The sequence below is a fragment of the Triticum dicoccoides genome, chromosome 2B, assembly GCF_002162155.2.
Source record: "Triticum dicoccoides isolate Atlit2015 ecotype Zavitan chromosome 2B, WEW_v2.0, whole genome shotgun sequence".
Classification (NCBI taxonomy): Eukaryota; Viridiplantae; Streptophyta; class Magnoliopsida; order Poales; family Poaceae; genus Triticum; species Triticum dicoccoides.
Genome location: NC_041383.1, coordinates 367263056 through 367286899, shown reverse-complemented (window position 1 = coordinate 367286899; position 23844 = coordinate 367263056). Strand labels below are relative to the sequence as shown.

The following is a 23844-nucleotide window of genomic DNA, read 5'->3' as shown; positions in this document are numbered from 1 at the left end:
GAGGTAAACATGAACATTTTCTAAATTTATGTGGATTTGAACAGTTCAACATATATTATAAAATATTATGTAATTTTTTTTACGTAATGTTGTAATTTAAAAAATTTCAATGTGTATTAAAAATGATTGTGTAAAAACAGTAAATTCTATAAATATGTTAAAAGTTTCTGTATAAATGTAAGAATAATTTTACACAATAAATTTTTCTTACATGTTCAAGATTTTATGAAATAGATGCTGTAAATTTTTTGAATGCATGACAAATATTTTTCAAAAACACGTTTAAAATTTCTTAATACATGTCAGAATTTCCAAAAGTATGTTGATTTTTTTTTCAAATGCACTAACACTTCTTTACGTTAATGATGGTTGTAATATTTTCTTATATTTCTTTACAAATGGGAAAAATAATAATAAACTAATAATGACATTGGAAAAATAAATGAAAGGAAACCTTGTGCGGGCCCACAAGACACCATTCTGAGTTCCTGGATTCAACTTCGGGCAAGGCAACTTACTTTTTTTCTTTCTATTTATCATTTCATGCAGTATCACTCTATATAAATAGGAACCTATTTCCATACTGCTCATACCACTACTATCGGCACATGTGCGCACACTGTGTGCTCTTGTACTTGTTTCAAATCGAGCCGGTGCACCTTTTCTTTTTCTTTTTAGTACTATTTTATCCACGTGGGAACCCAATCTGACAGGTGCGATCAATGCAATTCGTCATATTTAAACAAAATGCGAGGTGCTTTTGCAAAATTCAGTTAAAGTAGATGGAGTTTACTGTAAAACAACCAGCACGCTCCACTCACATCCATTGACATATGGGCCAATGCCATGGTGGCATGCCATGTGGGCAGTGCATACACCCAGATACGAATGGAGGCACCGTATTTAAACAATGGAATAAGTTATAACACCAATTTTGCGTATTTTACAAGTTTAGGCATCAAAGTGATCGCGCCCCGGAGAAGTTGAGACACCCGTGGTGTATTTAAGTCAGTAGCCCAGGTGCCACGGAGATAAGCCTATTTCCTGGCCCATGAAAGCACACTCGAACCCCAGACGGCCGACCATTCCAGAACCCTAGCCCATCCGACGGCCACCACGCGCCCATCTCCTCAATATAAGACCGCCCTCCCCGCATCTTCGATACCCTAAGTCACGACACTCCCGCTTCCCGCCGCCTACGCCCTCTGCCGCCGCAGCCGCAGCCATGGGTGAGCCCTTCCGTCTACCAGCTCCTCTTTCTCCCGCAATCTCGCCTGATTGCCTTCTCGCATGTATTATCGCGCGCTCGTTTTGATGGATTCGTCGTGGCAGGCGCGTACAAGTTCGTGTCGGAGCTATGGAGGAGGAAGCAGTCCGACGTGATGAGGTTCGTGCAGCGCGTGCGTTGCTGGGAGTACAGACAGCAGCCCGCCATCGTCCGCATCACCAGGCCCACCCGCCCCGACAGGGCACGCCGTCTCGGCTTCAAGGCCAAGCAGGTTTATCTCTTAGATCCGTTCCTCCTTTTTATGTTCCTTCCACGATGCCATGGCTGGGCATGTAAAAAAATCATTCTGTGCTGTCTTAGGTATATAGTTTTCTTCGTCTGTATTTGTTTGTTCGTTGTGCGTGGAAAGTGTACTTATTCTGTCTCGTCGAAGCTAGGTTTAGTTTTACTGATCAACTTATATGCCCTTCTTCTGCAATAATAAACGGCAGTTTGTCCTGAACGGATCTCAACTTACAACCATGATGCCATGATCACATGTTTGTATGTTTTAACAGCTTTAGTTAATTGCACCCGTGTTTCTGAGTAGTAATTTGGACCATGTCATTCAGTTTACTGTTCCTGAAACTTCTGTGGCCTGACATGGTTTACTGTAATTCGTGCACACTGAAGTATGTTCACATATACGCTGTAAGTTGCTTTTGTTTATACTAACTCGTGAAAAACATTAGATATTATGAGTACCATTTAGTTAAATTGCTCCATAGTTTATGTTTCCTCTGTGAATTTAGTCCAATAACTGATGGTTGTCTCTGTAATTCTTCTTGCTCTTATTCTTTCTCCATTTTATAATTGCTTTTGTTTTCCCGTAGCTGACTACCTATGTTTCTTGTTTCCAGGGGTATGTGGTCTACCGTATCCGTGTGAGACGTGGTGGCAGGAAGCGCCCAGTGCCCAAGGGTATTGTTTATGGCAAGCCCAAGCACCAGGGTATTACCCAACTTAAGTTCCAGAGGAACAAGAGGTCTGTTGCGGAGGAAAGAGCTGGGCGCAGGCTTGGTGGCCTTCGTGTACTCAACTCCTACTGGGTGAATGAGGTATAACATTTGGTCACTGCTGAAATTTGTTGAAATGACTGAGAATTTTTATTCTGATATTATCAATTTCTCTGCTTGCCCGTTTCTTGTGATGTAGGACTCCACCTACAAGTACTTTGAGGTCATCCTTGTTGATGTTGCTCACAGCGCTGTCCGCAATGATCCAAGGATCAACTGGCTCTGCAAGCCTGTGCACAAGCACCGTGAGCTGCGTGGTCTCACCTCTGCAGGAAAGAAATTCCGTGGTCTGCGTGGCAAGGGTCACCGCCACCACAAGAACAGGCCCTCAAGGAGAGCCACCTGGAAGAGGAACCAGACCGTGTCCCTCCGCCGCTACCGTTAAGCTTGTGTTTTGTTATGTTCCGTGGAACCTGTCCTATGCCTACCTCGACAGTATCTGTTTGCGCCGTCAAATTTTGCTACCTTCGTTCTGTGGATGAACCTTTTATGTCCAGGCATGTCTGTTGAACTATTTGCTACGTGCCTGTGTTACCTGAAATCCAAATGATTTTAGTAATCTTGATGTGTGCTATGGTGGTTTTAATGCTTTGATGTTTTTCTTGCTTGGGCAGTACTGGGCGTCGGCGCGCCGGCTGAAAGTTTCGGCCGGTCGGCCCCCAGCCACCCGATACACGCACGTATACCCGTCCGATTGGACCCAGCGTCATATTCTTCCTCCCCCCCTCGTCTCCAATCTAAGTCAACGCGATTCCGTCGCCGTGAGATGCAATTTACTGCAGCCCCTCGTCGCCTCCTCCCCCCTTGATCTCCTGCTTGCAGCTTCTCGTGCCTGCCCGTCATTGTCGACGCTCTCCGGCGTAGCTCGTCGGCTCAGAGATTGCCGCGCTGGTGCCCGCGTGCGGTTCTACCACCTATGCAGCAGAACGTGTTGCTGGTTCCAGCAAATTAGCTCATAGGTAGTAGCATCCCCCGTCAGTTGTTGCTCAAAAAAACCATACCCGGTTGAAGCATCGGCGCTGCCGGTCGCATCTCGCCATGGCCGGATGTAGCTTCCAGCGACGCCGGTTGTAGCTTTCACAACCGCCGGTTGCAGCAAAAACACACATCATGTCGCCGTCGGTGCATCATCGCCGTGAACGGTTGTAGCATTAGTGGGCGACGCTTCCCCGGTTGCAGCTCCAGTGTGCGTGGTTGTAGCATCTCCGTGGTTGTAGCATCTCCGCGGATCGGTTGCAGCTCCTGCGACACATGATTGTATCATTTTCGCTGATGACGGCGTCGCCTGGCTACAACTCCGGCAAACTCGGATAGCAACTCTAGAGAATGTGGTTGCAGCATTTTAGGTGAACGGTTGTAGCTTTGTCGACACACCTCGCCGGTTGTAGCTCCGGTGTTCATGCGTTGTAGCATCATTGCAGGGTGGTTGTAGCTTTTTGATACGTGGTTGTGGCATTGATGCCGTTGTCAGCCAGGTCGTGCGGCAACCTCCGAGCACCGTCAGCTCGAAGCAACCTCCCCCGAGCGGAAGCAGGTCGCGTCCTCAGCAGGTCCTTCGTGCTGCCGGGTCCCAAAGCAGCAGGTTCCTTGCGGTGGCTTGTCCCTCCCAAGCAGCAGGGAGAAGGAAGATGACACCGGGAATTGCTGCCTTGTCTGGGCAAGATTGCTGCCAGGTCGCCAACGTGCGGTGGTGGCAGTTCATCTCCGGCGGGATTGCTGCCGTGTTTGGGAGAGGAGGTTGCAGCGGAGAAGAAGCTGGGCTGGGCGCGAGAACGAAGAAAAGGGAGGAGGATGACGCTGAGGTGGGCCCTCACATCTAACGTGTCGCAATTTGTATCGCTAGGGGCTGCGCGCGTGGGTGGAACCGGCCGAAGCGTTCGGCCGGCGTGCCGAACGCAAGCGTTTACCTTCTTGCTTCAGTTATCGGTGGGCAAACATTTATGACTCCTTAAAATGTCAAAATTAGAAGCTCTGTTTCTAAATTCTGCATTGTACTTGGGATTTTTCCTTGAACCTAAAATTGTGTATTCTGCATCGTCTTTCATCGCCTCATCGCGCCCCCCCCCCCCCCGACATCGTGCGAGGTGGCGGCGGCCATACTGTGTTGGGGTTTAGTGATTTTTTCAACCTTCGGTGAGCTGCGTACAATAGTCGAAGGAAAAAAAGCATCTAGCTGCTGCCGTGGCACAACACAAAACTCGAAATATCTAAAAACAAAGCCTTCCTAATCTTTTTTTAGGTGCTGATTATTTTATGTTATGTGCGTCTCTTTCAAAAATAGGAACAGAAGGACAAGTTTTCTCCTTTGTTTGTCAACATCACAACACACATGCAATTTACACATGTCCACATCAATTTTTTCGGTAGCACACACAAAAGCAAAATGAAGGCATCACTAGTTTAACCATAAGCAGTATATGCACTCAGGGTCGCCAATACCGTCCTTCAAAACTAGCACCCTAAATGTCTACACATAGCCAAAAGTGATATAACAATATCCAGCATGAAACAATCAAAATTATGTAAGTTTGAGACATATGAGCGCCCCGGATCGACGAGGAATTCGACTGGATGATGGAGCTCGCGTTCGAGAGGTCACGACCCGAGCGTAGCTCGGCGCCGCCATCGGCCCAGATTGACGAGGAGTTCGACCGAATGATGGAGCTCGCGATCGAGGGGTCACGCTGCGAGCGTAGCTCGACGCCGCCATCGGCCCAGATCGATGAGGAGTTCGATCGGATGATGGAACTCGTGATCGAGGGGTCACGCTACGACTGTAGCTCGATGCCGGCATCATCACGTCAAGGAGGATCCGCCCTCACAATGGTGCCACCGCATCAAGGAGCTGCCCACCCCCGTACCACCATGTTGTCGGGATCAAACATCGCTTCAAGGAGGATTCCCCGTCCCGGCTGCTCAACCACACCTTCCACATCAGATGTTGCGCGAAGGGGGTGAATGAGAAGCCGACGACGGTTCCTTGGTGGCGCCCGGTGAAGGAGGAGCCCGACAACGTCACCGCCAACATGCGCGGCCGCATCCTTCACTACCTTTGACGCGACGGGGCCTCGTCATCCTCTTGCGTGCACACAATGGTGGCCAACAAGGCGGAGCTGCACCGGGATCGTCGGAACGCGGCGCACAAGGCAGCGTTCGCCACGCCCGATGTCACGTTGGAGTGGGTCCTTGTTGACATGGACCTGGCTTTGGCAGGGGCCGAGGACCGGTCCAAGACCACCATGGAAACGTCCGCTCGGCATTTACGTTGCCTTAGCGACCAGCTCGACAAGGCCAGGGGCAGGCCGACTAGGGCGGCCTCGTGAGGAGGAAGCCAAGAGGTGTGCTAGTGGAGCTGGCCATCCAACTGCATGCAAAAAATGTCCGCCACATTTCAAACACAAATTGAAAAAAGGGCCCCAACCTCACTGGAACGGGCCCGTTCCCCTCCCCAGTGCTACAGGACCGCGTGAGGAGACCGACAGGCGACTGCGTCTCCCTTCGTCGCCGGTAAACCCGAGGATCCCCCCTCTGCTCGCTGCTCCGGTGGCGGCAGGAGGGGCGGGGAACCCCAGAAACTTGCACCTGGTGTGTGCATAGGGTTAGGGGTAGTAATTTGTGTGGTGTCGCTTTGGTGGTGGTGACGCCGCGTCAATTGGGTTTGCCCCATCTCCTGCCTTGCCACAACGATGTCTTTCGTGGCGTTGTCGGATAGGTGTGGGCTGTAGATTCCTGCCGCCCCTGCGGGACGGTGAGGCTAGGGCTTCTGGGTGCTACTACCGAGGCAACGGTGGTGGATGCACCATGGACTTTTGTTCTCCGCCTTCGTGCTCGTCGCGTCGACGTTAGCTCCAACGCAAGCGAGAAGAGCGGGAGATCCCATGCTGGAGCAGGCCGGTGCCGTTGTTCCTTTCGTGTGCAGCGTTAACGACTTTTGCAAATCGAACTCAAGTCAGGCACAAGGATGGAGGTTTGAGGTATGCATATCCCATGTGGCTGCCCCGACTTATCGGTGGTAGGCGACAGATCTGGAGTCAGAAGCACTCCGGGCTCTCCCTGGACGACGTGCCACTATGGTTTCGTTGCTCAACGACGAACCACCTCATCGGTCATCAAAGCGCGGATTGCGCGAAGAGTGTGCGCCCCTGAAATTAACCATGCACCGAACATTGACACATCATGCACGATCAAGATCATTAACTCGCGACATAATATCACAACACAACTCTATGACTCAAAGTTAAACAAAGAAACAAAATATTACAAGCCAGGGTCGCAAAACCCAAAAACAAGGGTTAGGTTTGAGTACAAACAATTACAAAGGTGCCTTAAGAAGGTGAAAACAAACAACGACTCTAGATCGAAAAGGTGCAGGCCTCCTGCCTGGGACCTCTGAACTACTCCTCGACGTCGAACTCCACGTTCAATGAAGGGACCTACATCCGAAGCATTACTATCTGATAGCAGCTACCGGGTGGGATGAAAAGAGTATCAAAGCAACGATGAGTACTCATCCAAAGTACTCGCACGACTTACATCAGATCCGTACTAGATATGCATCCGTATCAAAGAAATGGGGTAGTATCTGTGGACTATACTACAGAAATGCCAGAATAACATGGAGAAGGTCATCCTATCGAAGACTACATCTCCTTGTAGCCATCATCTTGCAGCAAAAGAAGAGATGTAGATCATCTTGCAGCAAAGGAAGGAGTATGAGCGCATACGATGCCAACTTGTAATTAACACATCAATACAATACCCTGAGATCCTTCCTCGACTCCCTGTGAGAAAAGATCCGCGCGCATTCCTATTTATTGAGCAATGTATTTCATCAAGTATCTGGTTCAAGTTGTATAAGATCGGGATACTCTCATATATCCAAGCGTCCTGTTATCATGGACACGACTATTCGAATAGTTTACTTCCCTACAGGGCCGCACCACATTACCTGATATGCTCATTACCTCTTGCCGGGCACACTTTTCTGGGTAATGCCCGGCCTCGGGCAATCGACATGCCATAGTCCTACCTAGTCTCCACAGAGAGGTCCCCCGGGTCTACATACTAAGCGCGAAGGGGTTGTTGGCCGCTCACCCCTAAGCACCCTGCGTCGTTGCGAGGGTGTCCGGCACCAACGAAACTCTTCTAGGATCCGCTTGCCCGACCACGCCGCAATGCTGAACTGGACGTCTAATAGAGCTTTTGGAAGAAATCGTACGATACCGAGGGTCCCATATACCATTATCCCGCACGGCGATTAGTGCGTTTAGGCCAGCGGCCAACTCAGATCAAATACCCAAATCTCTTAGTGTATTATTAGTAGTTCGCGGACACGAACAGGTCTCCTGTCGCGCCGACTTGGTAACTTGCGGACCACGACCAGGGATGATAGAGGCGAGGGTGTCCCGATCTTTCGATGAGATGATAAGTATCGATTTGGTGGAGACGACTTTGACGATCCGACTACAAACGTGCACGACGTTGCGCCTTAGCAATCGCTAAACCAATCTCCTGAGGTTACTGACGATGCCGGAAGCACGGTCAGCCTGACCACGAAGGTCTATTCCTGCAAGCAATCGAAGAACGAGCAAGAATATGATAAAGCAATCTGAATATTGCAAATATATATGAGGTATTGATAATGGTGGGGATCCGTAAGCGGTCTTGGTCTGGTCGTTAGACACAAACGAAGTACACGAAGTTGCAGTGGCTAACTTTTAACTAAACAAATCCCAAGGAAAAGCTACTAGATGGATCTACTTATATAGGAGCAAGGGGTGGCGGCCAAGGAGGTGGGAGGACGTCCCAAGGCAGCCTAAAACTAAATCTAGGTCGTACAAGGCCAATGGGCCCAAGTGGAGGTGATGTAACACCTTTGGACTTGTAGTTTGACTCGGATTCTGCTGCAGCATCAGATTGTTTCGTCCACAACTCAACGCTTCGGACGAATTTGAAGGTGATTCCAATTGGGTTGGAAAGTGCACGAAATCTAGTTTCCAACAAAAAAAGAATCACCCAATTCGGAGTCCGTATGAAAAACTTGTGTGCGTTTTGAGTCAGGTGTGTCTGTGCAGTCCGAATCTGAATCCAGAACGTGAGAGACTTGGACTCTATCTTCTCTTGGGCCAAAAGTGACGTGAGAGAACTTTTTGGACAGCAAATAAACATCTCTTTCTTCCTTATCTTCATATGTGGATTGTACAAATGTCCCATACACCTGCAATTAGACAAAACACAAAAGTGTGTGAAGTATTTTTGTTCTGGATAACATAAATAGATTATTGAATAGTTTGCACTAGAAATCACCTGACAAATATGCATATATGCAATATTTTTGGTCATATCCAAGGTAGTCATGTCCTCATCATATAGCCAACCCAGCTCCACATATTTCTACACCGTGTATACGTACGCTCCCCTGGCAATCGCTTTACTCAATATTCGGAGTTACTTGACACCGCTGGTTGCCGATCACCGCCTGCTGCATTGTAAGAACTTGTAAGACATTGATATTTGCTTTACTGTGAGCGTTTTACCACCACATCCTAGTAGTTATAGGAACATTATTTTTGGGTTTTGTTTCTTGTTCTACTAATCATGACAGGATCCAGAGTCAATTCATGGGCTTTGTCGATCGCGGGAGACGTGCCACCACCTTTGCAAATACCACAACCGTCACGAGAGGTGCACAAACATCCAAATGCACATGATCAGGTTAATGTATCTATACCACCATTTAATGGCCGTTTTAAACCTGCTTTATATATTGAATGGGAGTTCGACATAAAAAATATATTTGCTTCCCATAATTTCAATGAACATAAAAAGGTTAAGGTTGCGGTTGGTTCTTTCACTGGTTATGCTTTGGTTTGGTGGAGTTAATATTGTCGGTTACACCCTGATTATATACCTACTACTTGGGATGATTTGAAACTTGCCATGCGACATACTTTCGTCCCTGCTTATTATACTCGTGACATGATTAAGAAGTTGCAACACTTAAAACAAGGTAGTGAAACTGTAACAAAATATTATGATGATTTACAAACTACCTTGTTGCATTCCTCTTTAGAAGAAAGTGAAGATGATTTTATGGATAGATTTTGGGGAGGATTAAACCGTGATATTCAAGAGATACTAATTCATGAAGAGTGTTATCCTATGGACCATTTGTTTCATCTTGCTTGCAAAGCTGAACAGGAAATAAAACGACGTGTTGGCCACGAGGAGAACAAGCGCACGGTGCACATTCCAAGAGTTGATATGATTGTTCCTTCAACTACTAGGCATGCTATGACAACCACATCCGTTGTTGTCAGGACTACATCACCTCCACCATGTGACACATCGCCCCCGAGAGTGGCTACATCATCTGAGTTGATCATAAGAGGTAATGACAAAGGTACTGATCTTCCATCTCTACATGAGAATGATGAATGCCTTGTCAATTTGAATGCACCATCTGATGAGCTAACCACTACTTTGATCACACCACCTATTTTAGAGGACTACATTGATAATTTGACTTTGCCATGTGATCAAACAACTGAAATACCAACAATTTTGAGTGCACCCATTGAATTAACTATTGATGCAAAAGAACCAATGTTTAATCATTTTGATATGACCTCTAATCTTGGTGATGATTCTGTGTTGAATGACTTATTGCATGTTTGCTTATTTAAGCATGTTGTAGCATGTAAATTTGATGCAAGTAAGGTTTATTCACCAATGTTGGGATGGTTTAATGATGAACATTGTCAATCTTTTGAAATGAATAAGAGCTTCACTTATATGTGCAAACTGAGTTGCAATATTTTCATGCCTTCTACTTCTTGTGCTAATTTTTTGGCTTTAGATTTTATGAACTATGCAAGTTACTCATCTATTCATGTGTCATATATGCAAAAATCAAGGGAAGTAAAAATGGATGACATATACATATACAACATGTACACCTTGTCTTTTTTTTTAGCCACATTTCAGATTAAGCAACGCCGAGGACGGCTTTATTTTCAAGAAGGGGAGGATGATGAGGACATGACTACCTTGGATATGACAAAAAATATTGCATATGATAGAGGCAAAGGTGTCCCGTCTTTCGATGAGATGGTGGATTTCGCTTTGGTGGAAGTCGACTTTGACGATCCGACTACGAACGTGCGAGGACGTCGCGCCTTAGCAATCGCTAAACCAACTCCGAGAGGTTATTGACCACGCCGGAGCACGATCAACCTGACCACGAGGGTCTGTTTCCTGCGAGCAAACGAAGAACAAGCAAGAAACTAAGATTGCAATCTGGATATTGCGAATATAAGATGAAAGCTTTATTGATCAAGGTGGGGTTCTGTGACGCCTTTGTCTGGTCGTTGAACACAAACGAAGTACGCGAAGTTGCAGCTATGGCGAACTTTTAATCTAAACAAAACCCAAAGTCTAAACGATGCCCTAAGGGCTGTATATATGGAGGAAGAGGGGGGGAATTTCGTGGCCCTTGGTGGAGGGGTCCGAAATCAACCCTATCTCTTGTTTCCCCACACATACGGACTCTAAAAATAGCCTATACTTATGTATTTCGAAATTACATGGGCCTGGGCCAATAATAAGGTGACGCAGCACCTAAAATAGCCTCGGGACGAAATTTATGAAGTGGCGTCTTGTATATTTCGTCCAAGGCTTCATGCACCCATTATGGTGGCTTCAAAGTCCTGAAATCATCACTTGTAACTCCGTTCTTGTTTCCCTTGCGCATGCCATCATCTCCATGCTTGTTCTTGCTCCAATGTTCATCCTTCTCCAAGCTAGGCCCTTCATTTGTAAGCAAAACAAATGTATCCAATTTAGGCAGCATCATATTCTCATGAACATTAGAATCATTACCAAGAAACGAAAGTACCTGGTAATTTAGTTGGCGTGCACGAGCTCTAGTAATTGGTCCAGTATGTATAGCAGCAGGGGCTGTGGGTGTAACAATTGTATTGATGTCCTCATCACATGCAATAAGTCATTCAACACAGAATCATCACCAAGATTAGAGGTCATATCAAAATGATTAAACATTGGTTCTTTTGCATCAATAGTTAATTCAATGGGTGCACTCAAAATTGTTGGTATTTCAGTTGTTTGATCACATGGCAAAGTCAAATTATCAACGTAGTCCTCTAAAATAGGTGGTGTGATCAAAGTAGTGGGTAGCTCATCAGATGGTGCATTCAAATTGACAAGGCATTCATCATTCTCATGTAGAGATGGAAGATCAGTACCTTTGTCATTACCTCTTATGATCAACTCAGATGATGTAGCCACTCTCGGGGGCGATGTGTCACATGGTGGAGGTGATGTAGTCCTGACAACAACGGATGTGGTTGTCATAGTATGCCTAGTAGTTGAAGGAACAATCATATCAACTCTTGGAATGTGCACCGTGCGCTTGTTCTCCTCGTGGCCAACACGTCTTTTTATTTCCTGTTCAGCTTTGCAAGCAAGATGAAACAAATGGTCCATAGGATAACACTCTTCATGAATTAGTATCTCTTGAATATCACGGTTTAATCCTCCCCAAAATCTATCCATAAAATCATCTTCACTTTCTTCTAAAGAGGAATGCAACAAGGTAGTTTGTAAATCATCATAATATTTTGTTACAGTTTCACTACCTTGTTTTAAGTGTTGCAACTTCTTAATCATGTCACGAGTATAATAAGCAGGGACGAAAGTATGTCGCATGGCAAGTTTCAAATCATCCCAAGTAGTAGGTATATAATCAGGGTGTAACCGACAATATTCACTCCACCAAACCAAAGCATAACCAGTGAAAGAATCAACCGCAACCTTAACCTTTTCATGTTCATCGAAATTATGGGAAGCAAATATATTTTTTATGTCGAACTCCCATTCAATATATAAAGCAGGTTTAAAACGGCCATTAAATGGTGGTATAGATACATTAACCTGATCATGTGCATTTGGATGTTTGTGCACCTCTCGTGACGGTTGTGGTATTTGCAAAGGTGGTGGCACGTCTCCCGCGATCGACAAAGCCCATGAATTGACTCTGGATCCTGTCATGATTAGTAGAACAAGAAACAAAACCCAAAAATAATGTTCCTATAACTACTAGGATGTGGTGGTAAAACGCTCACAGTAAAGCAAATATCAATGTCTTACAAGTTCTTACCATGCAGCAGGCAGTGATCGGCAACCAGCGGTGTCAAGTAACTCCGAATATTGAGTAAAGCGATTGCCAGGGGAGCGCACGTATACATGGTGTAGAAATATGTGGAGCTGGGTTGGCTATATATGGTAGCAAAAGATTAGCAATAATCAATTCAAAGATGCAATGTTGAATAAACGCTCAACGACGGTACTGTGCTGGTCCTAGGCTAGACTGTGCTAGAGACGCGAGCCTAGAACACTAACAAAATCACGGCGCGGCACGTAAACAAGGGAAAAGCACACTCTGAATTTTTTGTTCGCTCTTTTTTTTTTGCGCGCTTTTTTTTTGCGCTGCTCTTTTTTTTTTTTGCGAAAAATCACTATAATGGCGAGTGTCTCGAAACTCTTCCTAGCTCAAACTGACAGGATGGGCACGAAATTTTTTCGACCAATTTTTTTTTTCGACTGCCCGGACCCAAAAACTGGAAACGGGTCAAAAAAAACTTCCTATAATGGCACCTGTCTCAAAACACTCAGAAACACCTAAAAATAGGATAGCCAGAATTTTTTTCGAAAAATGCGTTTTCGAAAAATTTTGGGCCTAAACGGAGCGTGGCTACCCGACTCTTTTTTTTTTTTCCGAAACCTACTCCTGCAAGGAAACACGAATCGGAATCTAGATGGATCCCGAAAACAAACCTAATAAGCAAAGAACTCGGATTGGTGGTGGATATATGGTGGTGGTATATGGCAGCGGTGGTGGTAGCGGTGGTAGTATATGGATATGGATCGGTGGTGGTATATGGACATGAATTGGTGGTGGTATATGGATACGGATTCGGTGCGGTGGTGGTAGATGGCAGGGGCGATGATGATGGTGCGGCGGCGGCGTGACAACTTATGACCAGAACTCGAAACTCTAAAAGACTAGACTCTAAGACCAGCAACTAGACACGAGGATGCAACCGCAAATTCAACAAAGCAAAACCCTAAAAAGATTATGCAAGGCTCAGATTGGTTCGGATATGATGAACTAACCCTAATTTTTTTTTGTGGCTTTTTCGTGGACTATAGGTATGAAGAACAGACTCGATCTAAACTACGAAAAACTGTAAAATCTCACCGAGCAACCTGGAAATCTGATACCACTTGATAGAGGCGAGGGTGTCCCGATCTTTCGATGAGATGATAAGTATCGATTTGGTGGAGACGACTTTGACGATCCGACTACAAACGTGCACGACGTTGCGCCTTAGCAATCGCTAAACCAATCTCCTGAGGTTACTGACGATGCCGGAAGCACGGTCAGCCTGACCACGAAGGTCTATTCCTGCAAGCAATCGAAGAACGAGCAAGAATATGATAAAGCAATCTGAATATTGCAAATATATATGAGGTATTGATAATGGTGGGGATCCGTAAGCGGTCTTGGTCTGGTCGTTGGACACAAACGAAGTACACGAAGTTGCAGTGGCTAACTTTTAACTAAACAAATCCCAAGGAAAAGCTACTAGATGGATCTACTTATATAGGAGCAAGGGGTGGCAGCCAAGGAGGTGGGAGGACGTCCCAAGGCAGCATAAAACTAAATCTAGGTCGTACAAGGCCAATGGGCCCAAGTGGAGGTGATGTAACACCTTTGGACTTGTAGTTTGACTCGGATTCTGCTGCAGCATCAGATTGTTTCGTCCACAACTCAACGCTCCGGACGAATTTGAAGGTGATTCCAATTGGGTTGGAAAGTGCACGAAATCTAGTTTCCAACAAAAAAAGAATCACCCAATTCGGAGTCCGTATGAAAAACTTGTGTGCGTTTTGAGTCAGGTGTGTCTGTGCAGTCCGAATCTGAATCCAGAACGTGAGAGACTTGGACTCTATCTTCTCTTGGGCCAAAAGTGACGTGAGAGAACTTTTTGGACAGCAAATAAACATCTCTTTCTTCCTTATCATCATATGTGGATTGTACAAATGTCCCATACACCTGCAATTAGACAAAACACAAAAGTGTGTGAAGTATTTTTGTTCTGGATAACATAAATAGATTATTGAATAGTTTGCACTAGAAATCACCTGACAAATATGCATATATGCAATATTTTTGGTCATATCCAAGGTAGTCATGTCCTCATCAAGGGACCAGGCCCACCTCCTCCTAGGTGGTCTCCACTTGCCATGTCATTCCTCCATATTATCTCTCCCGGGTACCCTTGAGGCCGTCCTGTCTTTATCATTGTAACAATCGGGGTTCAGGTCCATACTATCAAGGTGAAACAGGAGGAATCACCCTTGATAGGTTTACACTTGATATACTACACGACAGAGACATCATCGAGAGTGAAATATGAGGAATCACCCTCAGTAAGATCACACTAGGTATGCTGCACTATAGTGTCATCATCGAGATATAATATGAGGAATCACCCTTGGTAAGTTCACACTTGGTGTGGCTCTGCAGAGTCGTACAATTGCATGGTCCTAAAGGGGTGTTCAGGTCTCGGTACAACACTCAACTTGCTCGTATCACCCAAATAGTATAGCACGACAACTCAGACAAGGGTGTAGGGCCACTGATGCGACACTAGCATATCTATACTAAGCATATAGGATAACAGGTAAAGTATGAATAACAAGTTAACAAAAGCAAGCTATGCATCAGAATAGGAGCTATCAGAACAACAACAGTAGCAAAATATAATGCAAGAATAAGAGAGAAGAAACGGGCAATATCGGAATGATCAAGGGGTTTTTGCTTGCCTAGTTGCTCTGCACACGAAAAAGGATCCCCACGAAGTAGACGATCACCTAATCATGAGCGGCCTCAGAGTCTACCAGAAAGGAAGTAACAGAGGGGGAAACGATAAATAACAGAGCAATCAAATGCATCACGGATGTATGTCATGGCAAAATGTGTTGGCGAAATGCTCTAATGCATCCCTAAGCATTTGAAAAGAAGAGGGAAAATATCCGGGAATATTTTCCAAGCTCCAGTGATTTATCGCTATATTGATCCAGGTGAAAATGTTCAAGGTTCATTATGATAGAGGTGTTTGACATGGGCGTGGACAGCATATTCAGATTCATCACATATTTCCGATCGTTTTTCATATATAAATTATTTTCATCCGAGTTACATATTATTTTATATGATTTTCTAAAGTTTTAATAATGTTATAGAATTAGTATTAATTCTAATTAAAAACAGAATATACTTTTGTCACCTAGTGCTACCCTAGCCTGTTTGATAGTGGGGCTAGGGGTAGTCCAGTTCGCACGGTCAACACTAGCTGACCAGTCAACAGGGTCAAGGGGACCCACATGTAAGTGTCACATGTGCTAATTAAAGTAGCTAGACTAAATTAAACTAGAGTGGGCCAACTAAGTTTACCTGACACTAAACAAATCCTAACACTAATCCAAAAGTGTTGGCTGGCAGTAGTGTTGGGGAACGCGGTAATTTCCAAAAATTTCCTACGATCACGCAAGATCTATCTAGGTGATGCATAGCAACGATAGGGAGAGTGTGCCCACGTACCCTCGTAGACCGAAAGCGGAAGCGTTATGACAACACAGTTGATGTAGTCGTACGTCTTCACGATTCGACCGATCTTAGCACCGAACGTACGCCACCTCCGCGATCAGCACACGTTCAGCTCGGGGACGTCCCTCGTACTCTTGATCCAGTTGAGGCCGAGGGAGAGTTTCGTCAGCATGACGGCGTGGTGACGGTGATGATGAAGTTACCGGCGCAGGGCTTCGCCTAAGAACTACGACGATATGACCAGGTGTGTAACTGTGGAGGGGGGCACCGTACACGGCTAAACAATGTCAACTTGTGTCTATGGGGTGCCACCTTCCCCCGTATATAAAGGATGGGAGGAGGAGAGGGCCGGCCTAGGAGGAGGCGCGCCCAAGGGAGGAGGATTCCTACTCCTAGTAGGAGTAGGTTTCATCCTTTCCTAGTCCTACTAGGAAAAGGGAGGAAAGAGGAGGAAGAGAGAAGGAAGGAGGGGCCGCCCCCAAGCCCTAAACCAATTCGGTTTGGGCCTAAGGGGGGCGCGCCCCACATCTTGATTGCTGCCCTCTTTCTCCACTAGGGCCCAATAAGGCCCATATACTCCCCGGGGAATTCCGGTAACCTCGCGGTACTCCGAAAAATATCCAATACACTTCGGAACCCTTTCGGTGTCCGAATATAACCTTCCAATATATCAATCTTTATATCTCGACCATTTCGAGACTCCTCATCATGTAAGTGATCTCATCCGGGACTCCGAACAAACTTTGGTCATCAAAACACATAAACTCATAATACAAATCATCATCGAACGTTAAGCATTCGGACCCTACGGGTTCGAGAACTATGTAGACATGACTGAGACACGTCTCCGGTCAATAACCAATAGCGAAACATGTATGCTCATATTGGTTCCTACATATTCTACAAAGATCTTTATCGGTCAAACCGCATAACAACATACGTTTGTTCTCTTTGTCATCGGTATGTTACTTGCCCGAGATTCGATCATCGGTATCATCATGCAACTAACACATTAGTCACAATGCTTGCAAGGCTTGTAGTGATGAGTATTACCGAGAGGGCCCAGAGATACCTCTCCGAAACACGAAGTGACAAATCATAATCTCGATCTATGCCAACCCAACAAACACCTTCGGAGACACCTGTAGAGCACCTTTATAATCACCCTTTTTGATGAGGACATCAATACAATTGTTACACCCACAGCCCCTGCTGCTATACATACTGGACCAATTACTAGAGCTCGTGCACGCCAACTAAATTACCAGGTACTTTCGTTTCTTGGTAATGATTCTAATGTTCATGAGAATATGATGCTGCCTAAATTGGATACATTTGTTTTGCTTACAAATGAAGGGCCTAGCTTGGAGAAGGATGAACATTGGAGCAAGAACAAGCATGGAGATGATGGCATGCGCAAGGGGAACAAGAACGGAGTTACAAGTGATGATTTCAGGACTTTGAAGCCACCATAATGTGTGCATGAAGCCTTGGACGAAATATACAAGATGCCACTTCATAAATTTCGTCCCGAGGCTATTTTAGGTGCTGCGTCACCTTATTATTGGGCCAGGCCCATGTAATTTCGAAATACATAAGTATAGGCTATTTTTAGAGTCCGTATGTGTGGGGAAACAAGAGATAGGGTTGATTTCGGACCCCTCCACCAAGGGCCACGAAATCCCCCCCCCCCTCTTCCTCCATATATACAGCCCTTAGGGCATCGTTTAGACTTTGGGATTTGTTTAGTTAAAAGTTAGCCATTGCAACTTCGTGTACTTCGTTTGTATCCAACGACCAGACCAAGACCGCTTCCGGATCCCCACCATTATCAATACTTCATATATATTTGCAATATTCAGATTGCTTTATCATATTCTTGCTCGTTCTTCGATTGCTTGCAGGAATAGACCTTCGTGGTCAGGCTGACCATGCTTCCAGCATCGTCAGTAACCTCAGGAGATCGGTTTAGCGATTGCTAAGGCGCAACGTCGTGCACGTTTGTAGTCGGATCGTGAAAGTCGTCTCCACCAAATCGATAGTTATCATCTCATCGAAAGATCGGGACCCTCGTCTCTATCAAGTGGTATCAGAGCACAGGAAGAAGCCTTCACGGTATTGAAAGATAAGTTGACACATGCTCCTTTACTCCAACTTCCTGATTTTAATAAGACTTTTGAGCTTGAATGTGATGCTAGTGGAATTGGATTAGGAGGTGTGTTATTACAAGATGGCAAACCTGTTGCATACTTTTCTGAAAAATTGAGTGGGCCTAGTCTGAATTATTCTACTTATGATAAAGAATTATATGCTCTTGTTCGGACTTTAGAAACATGGCAACATTATTTATGGCCCAAAGAATTTGTTATACATTCTGATCATGAATCTTTGAAACATATTAAAAGTCAAGCTAAACTGAATCTTAGACATGCTAAATGGGTTGAATTCATTGAGACTTTCCCTTATGTCATTAAACACAAGAAGGGAAAAGAAAATGTTATTGCTGATGCATTGTCTCGTCGCTATACTATGCTTTCACAACTTGACTTCAAAATATTTGGTGTGGAGACCATCAAAGATCAATATGTGCATGATGCTGATTTTAAAGATGTAATGCAGAATTGTAAAGAAGGAAGAATGTGGAACAAGTTTGTCGTTAACGATGGATTTGTGTTTCGTGCTAACAAGCTATGCATTCCAGCTAGCTCCGTTCGTCTTTTGTTGTTGCAGGAGGCGCATGGAGGAGGATTAATGGGACACTTTGGCGTGAAGAAGACGGAGGACGTACTTGCTACACATTTCTTTTGGCCAAAGATGAGACGGGATGTTGAGCGTTTTATTGCTCGATGCACTACATGTCAAAAAGCTAAGTCACGACTCAATCCTCATGGTTTATATATGCCTTTGCCTGTACCTAGTGTTCCTTGGGAGGATATATCTATGGACTTTGTTTTAGGTTTACCTCGAACAAAGAAGGGGAGGGATAGCATATTTGTTGTCGTGGATAGATTCGCGAAAATGGCACACTTTATACCATGTCATAAAAGCGATGATGCTGTTAATGTTGCTGATTTGTTCTTTCGTGAAATTATTCGCTTGCATGGTGTGCCAAATACTATTGTTTCAGATCGTGATACTAAATTTCTTAGCCACTTTTGGAGATGTTTATGGGCTAAGTTGGGGACTAAACTGCTTTTTAGTACTACTTGTCACCCCCAAACTGATGGACAAACTGAAGTAGTCAATAGAACGTTGTCTACTATGCTTAGGGCTGTTTTGAAGAATAATAAGAAAATGTGGGAGGAATGCTTGCCTCATATTGAATTTGCTTATAATCGTTCATTGCATTCTACTACTAAGATGTGCCCTTTTGAAGTTGTGTATGGTTTCCTACCTCGTGCACCTATTGATTTGTTGCCTCTTCCATCTTCGGAGAAGGTTAATTTTGACGCTAAACAACGTGCTGAATTGATTTTAAAAATGCATGAGTTAACTAAGGAAAACATTGAGCGCATGTGATAGAGGCAAAGGTGTCCCGTCTTTCGATGAGATGGTGGATTTCGCTTTGGTGGAAGTCGACTTTGACGATCCGACTACGAACGTGCGAGGACGTCGCGCCTTAGCAATCGCTAAACCAACTCCGAGAGGTTATTGACCACGCCGGAGCACGATCAACCTGACCACGAGGGTCTGTTTCCTGCGAGCAAACGAAGAACAAGCAAGAAACTAAGATTGCAATCTGGATATTGCGAATATAAGATGAAAGCTTTATTGATCAAGGTGGGGTTCTGTGACGCCTTTGTCTGGTCGTTGAACACAAACGAAGTACGCGAAGTTGCAGCTATGGCGAACTTTTAATCTAAACAAAACCCAAAGTCTAAACGATGCCCTAAGGGCTGTATATATGGAGGAAGAGGGGGGAATTTCGTGGCCCTTGGTGGAGGAGTCCGAAATCAACCCTATCTCTTGTTTCCCCACACATACGGACTCTAAAAATAGCCTATACTTATGTATTTCGAAATTACATGGGCCTGGCCCAATAATAAGGTGACGCAGCACCTAAAATAGCCTCGGGACGAAATTTATGAAGTGGCATCTTGTATATTTCGTCCAAGGCTTCATGCACCCATTTTGGGCCTAAACGGAGCTTTGATTTGCGCAAATCAGGAAATCTATCCTTACGCAAATGTAACCAAACAAGATCTCCAGGTGCAAACACAACATGTTTTCTACCCTTATCTCCAGCAAGTTTATATTTAGCATTCATACGCTCAATGTTTTCCTTAGTTAACTCATGCATTTTTAAAATCAATTCAGCACGTTGTTTAGCATCAAAATTAACCTTCTCCGAAGATGGAAGAGGCAACAAATCAATAGGTGCACGAGGTAGGAAACCATACACAACTTCAAAAGGGCACATCTTAGTAGTAGAATGCAATGAACGATTATAAGCAAATTCAATATGAGGCAAGCATTCCTCCCACATTTTCTTATTATTCTTCAAAACAGCCCTAAGCATAGTAGACAACGTTCTATTGACTACTTCAGTTTGTCCATCAGTTTGGGGGTCACAAGTAGTACTAAAAAGCAGTTTAGTCCCCAACTTAGCCCATAAACATCTCCAAAAGTGGCTAAGAAATTTAGTATCACGATCTGAAACAATAGTATTTGGCACACCATGCAAGCGAATAATTTCACGAAAGAACAAATCAGCAACATTAACAGCATCATCGCTTTTATGACATGGTATAAAGTGTGCCATTTTCGAGAATCTATCCACGACAACAAATATGCTATCCCTCCCCTTCTTTGTTCGAGGTAAACCTAAAACAAAGTCCATAGATATATCCTCCCAAGGAACACTAGGTACAGGCAAAGGCATATATAAACCATGAGGATTGAGTCGTGACTTAGCTTTTTGACATGTAGTGCATCGAGCAATAAAACGATCAACATCCCGTCTCATCTTTGGCCAAAAGAAATGTGTAGCAAGTACGTCCTCCGTCTTCTTCACGCCAAAATGTCCCATTAATCCTCCTCCATGCGCTTCCTGCAACAACAAAAGACGAACGGAGCTAGCTGGAATGCATAGCTTGTTAGCACGAAACACAAATCCATCGTTAACGACAAACTTGTTCCACATTCTTCCTTCTTTACACTTCTGCATTACATCTTTAAAATCAGCATCATGCACATATTGATCTTTGATGGTCTCCAAACCAAATATTTTGAAGTCAAGTTGTGAAAGCATAGTATAGCGACGAGACAATGCATCAGCAATAACATTTTCTTTTCCCTTCTTGTGTTTAATGACATAAGGGAAAGTCTCAATGAATTCAACCCATTTAGCATGTCTACGATTCAGTTTAGCTTGACTTTTAATATGTTTCAAAGATTCATGATCAGAATGTATAACAAATTCTTTGGGCCATAAATAATGTTGCCATGTTTCTAAAGTCCGAACAAGAGCATATAATTCTTTATCATAAGTAGAATAATTCAGACTAGGCCCACTCAATTTTTCAGAAAAGTATGCAACAGGTTTGCCATCTTGTAATAACACACCTCCTAATCCAATTCCACTAGCATCACATTCAAGCTCAAAAGTCTTATTAAAATCAGGAAGTTGGAGTAAAGGAGCATGTGTCAACTTATCTTTCAATACCGTGAAGGCTTCTTCCTGTGCGGTACCCCAAACAAAAGGCACATTGATGAGGACATCAATACAATTGTTACACCCACAGCCCCTGCTGCTATACATACTGGACCAATTACTAGAGCTCGTGCACGCCAACTAAATTACCAGGTACTTTCGTTTCTTGGTAATGATTCTAATGTTCATGAGAATATGATGCTGCCTAAATTGGATACATTTGTTTTGCTTACAAATGAAGGGCCTAGCTTGGAGAAGGATGAACATTGGAGCAAGAACAAGCATGGAGATGATGGCATGCGCAAGGGGAACAAGAATGGAGTTACAAGTGATGATTTCAGGACTTTGAAGCCACCATAATGGGTGCATGAAGCCTTGGACGAAATATACAAGATGCCACTTCATAAATTTCGTCCCGAGGCTATTTTAGGTGCTGTGTCACCTTATTATTGGGCCAGGCCCATGTAATTTCGAAATACATAAGTATAGGCTATTTTTAGAGTCCGTATGTGTGGGGAAACAAGAGATAGGGTTGATTTCGGACTCCTCCACCAAGGGCCACGAAATTCCCCCCTCTTCCTCCATATATACAGCCCTTAGGGCATCGTTTAGACTTTGGGATTTGTTTAGTTAAAAGTTAGCCATTGCAACTTCGTGTACTTCGTTTGTGTCCAACGACCAGACCAAGACCGCTTCCGGATCCCCACCATTATCAATACTTCATATATATTTGCAATATTCAGATTGCTTTATCATATTCTTGCTCGTTCTTCGATTGCTTGCAGGAATAGACCTTCGTGGTCAGGCTGACCGTGCTTCCAGCATCGTCAGTAACCTCAGGAGATCGGTTTAGCGATTGCTAAGGCGCAACGTCGTGCACGTTTGTAGTCGGATCGTGAAAGTCGTCTCCACCAAATCGATAGTTATCATCTCATCGAAAGATCGGGACCCTCGTCTCTATCACTTTTATGTTGTGACGTTTGGTAGCACACAAAATGTTCCTCCGGTATTCGGGAGTTGCATACTCATAGTCTGAGGAACTTGTATAAGTCATGAATAAAGCAGTAACAATGAAACTGACACGATCATAATGCTAAGCTAACGCATGGGTCATGTCCATCACATCATTCTCCTAATGATGTGATCCCGTTCATCAAATGATAACACATGTCTATGGTTAGGAAACATAACCATCTTTGATTAACAAGCTAGTCAAGTAGAGGCATACTAGGGACTATATGTTTTGTCTATGTATTCACACATGTACTAAGTTTCTGGTTAATACAATTCTAGCATGAATAATAAACATTTATCATGAGTTAAGGAAATAAATAATAACTTTATTATTGCCTCTAGGGCATATTTCCTTCAGTCTCCCACTTGCACTAGAGTCAATAATCTAGTTCACATCACCATGTGATTTAACTCCAATATTCACATCTATATGTCATTAACACCCATAGTTCACATCGTCATGTGACCAACACCCAAAGGGTTTACTAGAGTCAATAATCACGTTCACACCGCGATGTGATTAACACCCAAAGAGTACTAAGGTGTGATTTGTCGGATATCGGGTTCCGGAAAAACCCTTAAGGTTCGAACTCTGGGGTGCGCATGAAGATATTCTCCCTACCGAAACACGCCCAGAACCTCGCCGCAATTCGAAGCTAGCATGATGAACAACACAAGAGACACGAGGTTTATACTGGTTCGGGCCACCGTTGTGGTGTAATACCCTAATCCAGTGTGTGGTGTGGTGGATTGCCTCTGCGGCTGATGATGAATAGTACAGAGGAAGAACAGCCTCGCGAGAGGTGTTCTTGTGGTGATGTGTGGATGAGCTAGGCTCGGATCAGATTCCATATGCCGCCCTACTGTGGTGGCTATCTCTATTTATAGAGGCCCTGTTCCTCTTCCCAAATATCGAGCGGGAAGGGAGCCAACAACGGCCATTTTGAAAGGGGACAACTAGTACAAGCTATCCTGACTAAAGGTGGTCTTCGACTACCGAAGGTGCTGACGATGACGCCGTCTTGGGCTACACGGTGACCTCCGTCCTGCCGTCCTGCTGGTCTTGGTCTCGTTGCACCGATATGGAAACCTTTGCTTGATGCCTCAGTACTCCGCGCCTGCGCTTGCCCCCTTTGCACCGAAGAGGAAACGAGGACACTACACAGGCTGGCGCCCGCCTGGTCTTGATTGTCATGGCTTG

At 44.6% G+C, this 23844-nt stretch overlaps 1 protein-coding gene across 1 annotated transcript; it reads left to right on the top strand.

Annotated features, from left to right (window-relative positions):
• The first annotated feature begins 1068 nt into the window (after positions 1-1068).
• On the top strand, positions 1069-2842 carry LOC119363714 (60S ribosomal protein L15-2). Its single transcript, XM_037629084.1, has 4 exons — positions 1069-1229; positions 1333-1499; positions 2128-2325; positions 2423-2842. The coding sequence occupies exons 1-4, from the start codon at positions 1226-1228 to the stop codon at positions 2666-2668; spliced, it is 615 nt and encodes a 204-aa protein (XP_037484981.1). The 5' UTR covers positions 1069-1225; the 3' UTR covers positions 2669-2842.
• The last annotated feature ends 21002 nt before the right edge of the window (positions 2843-23844 follow it).

Excerpts from the sequence above, each read along its gene's own strand:
- LOC119363714 (XM_037629084.1), top strand. Across the intron at positions 1,500-2,127 it reads TCGGCTTCAAGGCCAAGCAG|GGGTATGTGGTCTACCGTAT; the intron begins GTTTATCTCTTA and ends TCTTGTTTCCAG. Across the intron at positions 2,326-2,422 it reads ACTCCTACTGGGTGAATGAG|GACTCCACCTACAAGTACTT; the intron begins GTATAACATTTG and ends CTTGTGATGTAG.